General features: G+C 48.1%; 1 protein-coding gene across 1 annotated transcript in view; it reads left to right on the top strand.

Annotated features, from left to right (window-relative positions):
* avl9 (AVL9 homolog (S. cerevisiase)) overlaps positions 1-11,721 on the top strand; it is a 39,461-nt gene that overhangs the window by 15,861 nt on the left and 11,879 nt on the right. Inside the window, 9 exon segments of the mRNA XM_061921311.1 lie at positions 1,058-1,147; positions 1,209-1,275; positions 1,346-1,386; positions 1,441-1,479; positions 1,549-1,618; positions 10,267-10,688; positions 10,749-10,883; positions 10,939-11,158; positions 11,585-11,702. Of these exon segments, the coding sequence (XP_061777295.1) occupies positions 1,058-1,147; positions 1,209-1,275; positions 1,346-1,386; positions 1,441-1,479; positions 1,549-1,618; positions 10,267-10,688; positions 10,749-10,883; positions 10,939-11,158; positions 11,585-11,702 (1,202 nt within the window).

The following is an 11,721-nucleotide window of genomic DNA, read 5'->3' as shown; positions in this document are numbered from 1 at the left end:
TGTGACGGGTGACAAAACGATAAAGGAGGCCATAAAAAATGATTTGGCGAGCGACATAAAATGATAAAGGAGGCCATTTAAATGATGTGGCGGGCGACATAAAAAGATAAAGGAGGCCATATAAAATGATGTGGCGGGCGACATAAAATGATAAAGGAGGTCATATAAAATGATGTGACGGGTGACAAAACGATAAAGGAGGCCATATAAAATGAAGTGGCGGGCGACATAAAATGATAAACGAGGCCATATAAAATGATGTGGCGGGTGACAAAACGATAAAGGAGGCCATATAAAATGATGTGGCGGGCGACATAAAATGATAAAGGAGGCCATATAAAATGATGTGGCAGGTTACATAAAACAATAAAGGAGGCCATATAAAATGATGTGACAGGTTACATAAAACGAAAAAGTAGGCCATATAAAATGATGTGGCGGGCGACATAAAATGATAAAGGCCATATAAAATGATGTGACAGGTTACATAAAATGATAAAGGAGGCCATATAAAATGATGTGACAGGTTACATAAAATGATAAAGGAGGCCATGTAAAATGAAGTGGCAGGTTACATAAAATGATAAAGGAGGCCATATAAAATGAAGTGGCAGGTTACATAAAATGATAAAGGAGGCCATATAAAATGATGTGGCAGGTTACATAAAACAATAAAGGAGGCCATATAAAATGATGTGACAGGTTACATAAAACGAAAAAGTAGGCCATATAAAATGATGTGGCGGGCCACTTGAAACGATAAAGGAGGCCATATAAAACGATGTGGCAGGTTACATAAAATGATAAAGGAGGCCATGTAAAATGATGTGGCGGGCGACCAAATGAAACAGCGGGCCACTTTAAATGAAGCGGCGGGAGGTGTAAAATGAAATGGCCCTCAGGTGTTGCGTTTGAGTGCAGCTGGGACAAATGGGATTGGCTAAAATGTGGATGAGTGTCCAAAAGGTGCGGGACTGGAAGATTGTGACTTGTGTGTGTGTGTGTGTGTGTGTGTGTGTGTGTGTGTGTGTGTGTGTGTGTGTGTGTGTGTGTGCAGCCTCTCTACGGCCTCCTCCAGGCCAAGCTGCAGCTGATCACACACGCCTACTTCGAGGAGAAGGACTTCTCCCAGATCTCCATCCTGAAGGTGAGACCCTCCTCGGTCCTGCATGTCCCCCACAACTCACACGGTCCTGGTCCACCTGCAGGACCTGTACGAGCACATGAACGGCTCCCTCAGAGGTTCGGCTGTGGACGGCTCCCAGGTGTTCCTCGGTAGGACCCCCCTCCCCCTCCCCGGACTTTACCCGCCTCTCCTTGGTCTTGACGTGTTTTGTCTCCGCAGGTTTGTCCCCGCGAGACCTGATCCTGCACTTTAGACACAAGGTAGGTGCTGACCCAGCATGTGGTGGACAGGTCTCATGGTTCTGGTCTTCACAGGTCCTCATCCTCTTCAAGCTCATCCTGCTGGAGAAGAAGGTGCCCGTCCCACGCCGGAGGACTCCCTCTGACTTCCTGTCTCACCTGTGTGACCTCTGACCCCCGCAGGTGCTCTTCTACCTGTCCCCCGTCAGCAGGCTGGTGGGAACGCTGATGACCGTCCTGTCCCTGTTCCCAGGTGGGTCACTTTATTAGGGACATCCATGTCCTGTCCCTGTTCCCAGGTGGGTCACTTTATTAGGGACATCCTTGTCCTGTCCCTAGGTGGGTCACTTTATTAGGGACATCCTCGTCCTGTCCCTGTTCCCAGGTGGGTCACTTTATTAGGAACACCGTTGTCCTGTCCCTAGGTGGGTCACTTTATTAGGGACATCCTTGTCCTGTCCCTAGGTGGGTCACTTTATTAGGGACATCCTCGTCCTGTCCCTGTTCCCAGGTGGGTCACTTTATTAGGGACATCCTTGTCCTGTCCCTGTTCCCAGGTGGGTCACTTTATTAGGGACATCCTTGTCCTGTCCCTGTTCCCAGGTGGGTCACTTTATTAGGAACACCGTTGTCCTGTCCCTGTTCCCAGGTGGGTCACTTTATTAGGGACATCCTTGTCCTGTCCCTAGGTGGGTCACTTTATTAGGGACATCCTTGTCCTGTCCCTGTTCCCAGGTGGGTCACTTTATTAGGGACATCATCGTCCTGTCCCTGTTCCCAGGTGGGTCACTTTATTAGGGACATCCTCGTCCTGTCCCTGTTCCCAGGTGGGTCACTTTATTAGGGACATCCTTGTCCTGTCCCTGTTCCCAGGTGGGTCACTTTATTAGGGACATCCTTGTCCTGTCCCTGTTCCCAGGTGGGTCACTTTATTAGGGACATCCTTGTCCTGTCCCTGTTCCCAGGTGGGTCACTTTATTAGGGACATCCTTGTCCTGTCCCTAGGTGGGTCACTTTATTAGGGACATCCTTGTCCTGTCCCTAGGTGGGTCACTTTATTAGGGACATCCTTGTCCTGTCCCTGTTCCCAGGTGGGTCACTTTATTAGGGACATCCTTGTCCTGTCCCTGTTCCCAGGTGGGTCACTTTATTAGGGACATCCTTGTCCTGTCCCTGTTCCCAGGTGGGTCACTTTATTAGGGACATCATCGTCCTGTCCCTGTTCCCAGGTGGGTCACTTTATTAGGGACATCCTTGTCCTGTCCCTGTTCCCAGGTGGGTCACTTTATTAGGGACATCATCGTCCTGTCCCTGTTCCCAGGTGGGTCACTTTATTAGGGACATCCTCGTCCTGTCCCTGTTCCCAGGTGGGTCACTTTATTAGGGACATCCTTGTCCTGTCCCTGTTCCCAGGTGGGTCACTTTATTAGGGACATCCTTGTCCTGTCCCTGTTCCCAGGTGGGTCACTTTATTAGGGACATCATCGTCCTGTCCCTGTTCCCAGGTGGGTCACTTTATTAGGGACATCCTTGTCCTGTCCCTGTTCCCAGGTGGGTCACTTTATTAGGGACATCATCGTCCTGTCCCTGTTCCCAGGTGGGTCACTTTATTAGGGACACCCTTGTCCTGTCCCTGTTCCCAGGTGGGTCACTTTATTAGGGACATCCTTGTCCTGTCCCTGTTCCCAGGTGGGTCACTTTATTAGGGACATCATCGTCCTGTCCCTGTTCCCAGGTGGGTCACTTTATTAGGGACATCCTTGTCCTGTCCCTGTTCCCAGGTGGGTCACTTTATTAGGGACATCCTTGTCCTGTCCCTAGGTGGGTCACTTTATTAGGGACATCCTTGTCCTGTCCCTGTTCCCAGGTGGGTCACTTTATTAGGGACATCATCGTCCTGTCCCTGTTCCCAGGTGGGTCACTTTATTAGGGACATCCTTGTCCTGTCCCTGTTCCCAGGTGGGTCACTTTATTAGGGACATCCTTGTCCTGTCCCTGTTCCCAGGCGGGTCACTTTATTAGGGACATCCTTGTCCTGTCCCTGTTCCCAGGTGGGTCACTTTATTAGGGACATCCTTGTCCTGTCCCTGTTCCCAGGCGGGTCGCTTTATTAGGGACATCCTTGTCCTGTCCCTGTTCCCAGGTGGGTCACTTTATTAGGGACATCCTTGTCCTGTCCCTGTTCCCAGGTGGGTCACTTTATTAGGGACATCCTTGTCCTGTCCCTGTTCCCAGGCGGGTCGCTTTATTAGGGACATCCTTGTCCTGTCCCTGTTCCCAGGTGGGTCACTTTATTAGGGACATCCTTGTCCTGTCCCTGTTCCCAGGTGGGTCACTTTATTAGGGACATCCTTGTCCTGTCCCTGTTCCCAGGTGGGTCACTTTATTAGGGACATCCTTGTCCTGTCCCTAGGTGGGTCACTTTATTAGGGACATCCTTGTCCTGTCCCTGTTCCCAGGTGGGTCACTTTATTAGGGACATCATCGTCCTGTCCCTGTTCCCAGGTGGGTCGCTTTATTAGGGACATCCTTGTCCTGTCCCTGTTCCCAGGTGGGTCACTTTATTAGGGACATCCTTGTCCTGTCCCTAGGTGGGTCACTTTATTAGGGACATCCTTGTCCTGTCCCTGTTCCCAGGTGGGTCACTTTATTAGGGACATCCTTGTCCTGTCCCTGTTCCCAGGTGGGTCACTTTATTAGGGACATCCTTGTCCTGTCCCTGTTCCCAGGCGGGTCACTTTATTAGGGACATCCTTGTCCTGTCCCTGTTCCCAGGTGGGTCACTTTATTAGGGACATCCTTGTCCTGTCCCTGTTCCCAGGTGGGTCACTTTATTAGGGACATCCTTGTCCTGTCCCTGTTCCCAGGTGGGTCACTTTATTAGGGACATCCTTGTCCTGTCCCTAGGTGGGTCACTTTATTAGGGACATCCTTGTCCTGTCCCTAGGTGGGTCACTTTATTAGGGACATCCTTGTCCTGTCCCTGTTCCCAGGTGGGTCACTTTATTAGGGACATCCTTGTCCTGTCCCTGTTCCCAGGTGGGTCGCTTTATTAGGGACATCCTTGTCCTGTCCCTGTTCCCAGGTGGGTCACTTTATTAGGGACATCCTTGTCCTGTCCCTGTTCCCAGGTGGGTCGCTTTATTAGGGACATCCTTGTCCTGTCCCTGTTCCCAGGTGGGTCACTTTATTAGGGACATCATCGTCCTGTCCCTGTTCCCAGGTGGGTCACTTTATTAGGGACATCCTTGTCCTGTCCCTGTTCCCAGGTGGGTCACTTTATTAGGGACATCCTTGTCCTGTCCCTGTTCCCAGGTGGGTCGCTTTATTAGGGACATCCTTGTCCTGTCCCTGTTCCCAGGTGGGTCGCTTTATTAGGGACATCCTTGTCCTGTCCCTGTTCCCAGGTGGGTCACTTTATTAGGGACATCCTTGTCCTGTCCCTAGGTGGGTCACTTTATTAGGGACATCCTTGTCCTGTCCCTGTTCCCAGGTGGGTCACTTTATTAGGGACATCCTTGTCCTGTCCCTAGGTGGGTCACTTTATTAGGGACATCCTTGTCCTGTCCCTGTTCCCAGGTGGGTCACTTTATTAGGGACATCATCGTCCTGTCCCTGTTCCCAGGTGGGTCACTTTATTAGGGACATCCTCGTCCTGTCCCTGTTCCCAGGTGGGTCACTTTATTAGGGACATCCTTGTCCTGTCCCTGTTCCCAGGTGGGTCACTTTATTAGGGACATCCTTGTCCTGTCCCTGTTCCCAGGTGGGTCACTTTATTAGGGACATCCTTGTCCTGTCCCTAGGTGGGTCACTTTATTAGGGACATCCTTGTCCTGTCCCTGTTCCCAGGTGGGTCACTTTATTAGGGACATCCTTGTCCTGTCCCTGTTCCCAGGTGGGTCACTTTATTAGGGACATCCTTGTCCTGTCCCTGTTCCCAGGTGGGTCACTTTATTAGGGACATCCTTGTCCTGTCCCTGTTCCCAGGTGGGTCACTTTATTAGGGACATCATCGTCCTGTCCCTGTTCCCAGGTGGGTCACTTTATTAGGGACATCCTTGTCCTGTCCCTGTTCCCAGGTGGGTCACTTTATTAGGGACATCATCGTCCTGTCCCTGTTCCCAGGTGGGTCACTTTATTAGGGACATCCTCGTCCTGTCCCTGTTCCCAGGTGGGTCACTTTATTAGGGACATCCTCGTCCTGTCCCTGTTCCCAGGTGGGTCACTTTATTAGGGACATCCTTGTCCTGTCCCTGTTCCCAGGTGGGTCGCTTTATTAGGGACATCCTTGTCCTGTCCCTGTTCCCAGGTGGGTCACTTTATTAGGGACATCCTTGTCCTGTCCCTGTTCCCAGGTGGGTCACTTTATTAGGGACATCCTTGTCCTGTCCCTAGGTGGGTCACTTTATTAGGGACATCCTTGTCCTGTCCCTGTTCCCAGGTGGGTCACTTTATTAGGGACATCCTTGTCCTGTCCCTGTTCCCAGGTGGGTCACTTTATTAGGGACATCCTTGTCCTGTCCCTGTTCCCAGGTGGGTCACTTTATTAGGGACATCCTTGTCCTGTCCCTGTTCCCAGGTGGGTCACTTTATTAGGGACATCATCGTCCTGTCCCTGTTCCCAGGTGGGTCACTTTATTAGGGACATCCTTGTCCTGTCCCTGTTCCCAGGTGGGTCACTTTATTAGGGACATCATCGTCCTGTCCCTGTTCCCAGGTGGGTCACTTTATTAGGGACATCCTCGTCCTGTCCCTGTTCCCAGGTGGGTCACTTTATTAGGGACATCCTTGTCCTGTCCCTGTTCCCAGGTGGGTCACTTTATTAGGGACATCCTTGTCCTGTCCCTGTTCCCAGGTGGGTCACTTTATTAGGGACATCCTCGTCCTGTCCCTGTTCCCAGGTGGGTCACTTTATTAGGGACATCCTTGTCCTGTCCCTGTTCCCAGGTGGGTCACTTTATTAGGGACATCATCGTCCTGTCCCTGTTCCCAGGTGGGTCACTTTATTAGGGACACCCTTGTCCTGTCCCTGTTCCCAGGTGGGTCACTTTATTAGGGACATCCTTGTCCTGTCCCTGTTCCCAGGTGGGTCACTTTATTAGGGACATCCTTGTCCTGTCCCTAGGTGGGTCACTTTATTAGGGACATCCTTGTCCTGTCCCTGTTCCCAGGTGGGTCACTTTATTAGGGACATCATCGTCCTGTCCCTGTTCCCAGGTGGGTCACTTTATTAGGGACATCCTTGTCCTGTCCCTGTTCCCAGGTGGGTCACTTTATTAGGGACATCCTCGTCCTGTCCCTGTTCCCAGGTGGGTCACTTTATTAGGGACATCCTTGTCCTGTCCCTGTTCCCAGGTGGGTCGCTTTATTAGGGACATCCTTGTCCTGTCCCTGTTCCCAGGTGGGTCACTTTATTAGGGACATCCTTGTCCTGTCCCTAGGTGGGTCACTTTATTAGGGACATCCTTGTCCTGTCCCTGTTCCCAGGTGGGTCACTTTATTAGGGACATCCTTGTCCTGTCCCTGTTCCCAGGTGGGTCACTTTATTAGGGACATCCTTGTCCTGTCCCTGTTCCCAGGCGGGTCGCTTTATTAGGGACATCCTTGTCCTGTCCCTGTTCCCAGGTGGGTCGCTTTATTAGGGACATCCTTGTCCTGTCCCTGTTCCCAGGTGGGTCACTTTATTAGGGACATCCTTGTCCTGTCCCTGTTCCCAGGTGGGTCACTTTATTAGGGACATCCTTGTCCTGTCCCTAGGTGGGTCACTTTATTAGGGACATCCTTGTCCTGTCCCTGTTCCCAGGTGGGTCACTTTATTAGGGACATCATCGTCCTGTCCCTGTTCCCAGGTGGGTCACTTTATTAGGGACATCCTTGTCCTGTCCCTGTTCCCAGGTGGGTCACTTTATTAGGGACATCCTCGTCCTGTCCCTGTTCCCAGGTGGGTCACTTTATTAGGGACATCCTTGTCCTGTCCCTGTTCCCAGGTGGGTCGCTTTATTAGGGACATCCTTGTCCTGTCCCTGTTCCCAGGTGGGTCACTTTATTAGGGACATCCTTGTCCTGTCCCTAGGTGGGTCACTTTATTAGGGACATCCTTGTCCTGTCCCTGTTCCCAGGTGGGTCACTTTATTAGGGACATCCTTGTCCTGTCCCTGTTCCCAGGTGGGTCACTTTATTAGGGACATCCTTGTCCTGTCCCTGTTCCCAGGCGGGTCGCTTTATTAGGGACATCCTTGTCCTGTCCCTGTTCCCAGGTGGGTCGCTTTATTAGGGACATCCTTGTCCTGTCCCTGTTCCCAGGTGGGTCACTTTATTAGGGACATCCTTGTCCTGTCCCTGTTCCCAGGTGGGTCACTTTATTAGGATCAGCGTTGTCCTGTTCCTAGGAGGGTCGCTTGATTAGGGACATCGTCGTCTTCTCCCTGTTCCCTGATGGGTCACTTTATTAGGGACATCCTTGTCCTGTCCCTGTTCCCAGGTGCTAACTTCTCCTATGTGAGCATGCTAACATTTTATGCTAGCATTTTTACAATTTTTTTTTTCCTTATATAAACCTAAAAATCGTAGATCGGGACACTTGGCGCCATCTTCAAAGCACGCAAACTTTTCCTACGTCATCATGCTAACATTAGCATGCTAACATTTTATACTGCATTCTAGCTCATTTTGTTTATTTAAACCAAAAATTCATGCATTTTGAGACATGTCTCCATCCTGCAAGTATGGGAAAAGTTAAAATCATAACAAGCTAGCGTTAGCATGCTAATGTTTTTTTGTTTTTATAATAATTGTATTCATATAAACCTAAAAATCATGGATTTTGACACTCGGCACCATCTTATTAGTGTGCTAACTTCCCCCCCATGTTAGCATGCTAACATTTTATGCTTGCATTTTTACACCTTTCATTTGCATAAGCCTAAAAATCCTATATTCGGCACTTGGCATGAGGGATGTGAATCTTTGGGCACAACAAGATTTGATTTGATAACTTGTTTATCGATTCAAAATCGATACTTTTTAATAACATTTGGTGCAAGTTGTATTAACTACATTCCTCCATAAAAAGGAAAACAGCTCTGATTAATTTCTATATTTCTTCAAAGAAAACTGGTTTTGTTGAATAGAATTCTACCCAAACATTTAATAAGGAGGAGTATCCAACACTTTTCTTTGCTGAAGTAAATGTGTACAGATCTCAATCATTTACATCAGGAGTCACCAACGTGCTCAAATAGCAGCACTTACCAGTGAGCTGCCTCTATTTTTTAAATTGTATTTATTTACTAGCAAGCTGGTCTCGCTTTGCTTGACATTTTTAATTCTAAGAGAGACAAAACTCAAATACAATTTGAAAATTCAAGAAAATATTTTATAGACTTGGTCTTCACTTGTTTAAATAAATTCATTTATTTTTTTACTTTGCTTCTTATAAATTTCAGAAAGACAATTTTACGGAAAAAAATACAAGCTTAAAAATGATTTTTAGGATTTTTAAACACATATACCTTTTTATCTTTTAAATTCCTTCCTCTTCTTTCCTGACAATTTAAATCAATGTTCAAGTAAATTTATTTTTTTATTGTAATGAATAATAAATACATTTTAATTTAATTCTTCATTTTTGCTTCTGTTTTTTTGACGAAGAATATTTGTGAAATATTTCTTCAAATTTATGATTAAAATAAAAAAAAAATATTCTGGCAAATCTAGAAAATCTTTAGGATTAAATTTAAATCTTATTTCAAAGTCTTTTGAATTTCTTTTAAAAATTTTGTTCTGGAATATCTAGAAGAAACAATGATTTGTCTTCGTTAGAAATATAGCTTGGTCCAATTTGTTATATATTCTAACAAAGTGCAGATTGGATTTTAACCTATTTAAAACATGTCATCAAAATTCTAAAAATAATCTTAATCAGGAAAAATTATTAATGTTCTATAAATTCTTTTTTTAATTTTTTCAAAAAGATTCGAATTAGCTAGTTTATCTCTTATTTTTTTCGGTTGAATTTTAAAGAGTCGAAATTGAAGATAAACTAGGTTTCAAAATTTAATTTTCATTTTTTTCGATTTTTCTCCTCTTTTAAACCTTTCAATTAAGTGTTTTTTTTCATCATTTATTCTCTACAAAAAACCTTCCGTAGAAGGAAAAAAAATGTACGACAGAATGACGGACAGAATTACCCATTTTTTTTGTTTTTTGATATTTTGTCTGTTTCTATCTATATTTATTGTGAGAAATAATTAAGATGATCAGTGTTTCCACAAAGATAAATATCATTAATTATTAATAACATATTAATAAGTTAAAGGTAAATTGTGCAAATTGGCTATTTCTGGCAATGTATTTAAGTGTGTATCAAACTGGTAGCCCTTCGCATTAATCAGTACCCAAGAAGTAGCTCTTGCTTTCAAAAAGGTTGCTGACCCCTGATCTACATCAACTATATGATTCATCCGAGTTTCTGGACAGGACAAATAACAGAAAAAAATATATATATATATTTTAAAATTGATTTTGGATTTTTTTAAATCAATTAAAAATCACGATTCACTGAAAAATCAATATTCTGGACACTCCTACGAGGCGTGTTTAAGAAGTTGCAACACAGTCCCATTATAAGGTGCTCATGTGTGAAGTGAATTAGTGAATAATATTTATATAGCGCTTTTTCTCTAGTGACTCAAAGCGCTTTTACATAGTGAAACCCAATATCTAAGTTACATTTAAAGCAGTGTGGGTGGCACTGGGAGCAGGTGGGTAAAGTGTCTTGCCCAAGGACACAACGGCAGTGACTAGGATGGCGGAAGCGGGAATCGAACCTGCAACCCTCAAGTTGCTGGCACGACCACTCTACCAACCGAGCTAAACCGCCCTGGGTTTTGTGGTGTGCAGGTGTGATCGAGCACGGCCTGGTGGACTCGTCTCACTACAGACCCAAGAGCAGCACGTCCGAGGACCTGCTGGACAGCGTCCCCGGGGCCGAGGGCTTCGTCTCCGTGTCGGCCAGCGACGTGCTGCCGCCGCCGCCGTCCTCGCCCTCCAGGGGCGGCGCCGGCGACGACAACAACCACCTGAAGCCGCCGTCCCGCACGTCTCCGGAGTCCTCTGAGAGCGACTGGGAGACCCTGGACCCCGGCCTGCTGGAGGAGGGGCCCAAGGACGAGGGGAAGGAGGCGGCGCCGGACGCCTTCGAGTCCAAGCCGACCACGCCCATCACGGCGCAGCCCATCGGCGGGCAGGGAGGGGTGACGCAGGGGCTGGTGTCGGGTCTGGAGGAGGACCAGTACGGACTGCCGCTCGCCATTTTCACCAAAGTAAACAAAGACGGCGGCCTGGCGTTCCTGCCGCCCGTTCCTAATATTGTGTCCTTGCAGGGTTACTTGTGTCTGCCCTACATGGCGCTGCAGCAGCACCACCTCCTGCTGGACGTGGCGGTGCGGGGCTTCGTTGCCGGGGCGACCAACATCCTCTTCCGCCAGCAGAGGCACCTCAGCGACGCCGTCATCGAGGTGAGTGACGCCCCCGACCCCGCCCAAACCGTCCTGACGGCTGCCGCCGCGGCAGGTGGAGGACGCGGCGGTCCACATCCAGGACGGCGAGCTGCGCAAGACCCTCAGCCTGACCACGGCCGACCTGCGCTTCGCCGACTACCTGCTCAAGCACGTGACGGAGAACCGAGACGACGTCTTCCTGGACGGCACGGGCTGGGAGGGCGGCGACGAGTGGATCCGGGCGCAGTTCACGCTCTACATCCACGCCCTGCTGGCGTCCTCCCTGCAGCAAGGTGGGAGGAGTCATCTGGTGGGACCGCCTCCACAGGAAGTCCAGGCTCATTGTGTCAATCTTCCAAACATTCACACCTTCTTCTCCTCCAGATTTAGGCGCATTTTAAAAGACATACAAAGGCATGCAGTACATGATTCTTAATGCCAAAAAGGAAGGAAGGAATATATTTAGTAAGAAAAGATGAAACATTTTAATAACCAATATTATTTCCAGGCTTTAACGGCCACATTTGGCCCCCGGACCTTCAGTTTGTGGATGAAGTGTTCATACTGATAAAAATATGACAGAATCCCTTTCAAATTTGGCTAAATTTCTCTTTAAAAATCCGGGTTGGATGTTTGCCTGTAACGAGTGCAACACTGCCCTCATGTGGAGGATGCGTGTACTGCGTGCATGTCATTTAAACATGTCTTCCATGTGTCAGATAACGAGAAGATGCTGGCGGATTACGGCGCTCCTTTCATCGCCGCCTGGAAGGTGACACACAACTACCGCCTGTGGCACAGCAACGCCCACCCCGCCATGGCCGCCGTCACCCCGGGGTATGTATGGATGTATGTG

This window comes from Nerophis ophidion, linkage group LG15 (genome assembly GCF_033978795.1).
Source record: "Nerophis ophidion isolate RoL-2023_Sa linkage group LG15, RoL_Noph_v1.0, whole genome shotgun sequence".
Classification (NCBI taxonomy): domain Eukaryota; kingdom Metazoa; phylum Chordata; class Actinopteri; order Syngnathiformes; family Syngnathidae; genus Nerophis; species Nerophis ophidion.
This window is presented reverse-complemented; position numbering and strand designations above follow the sequence as displayed.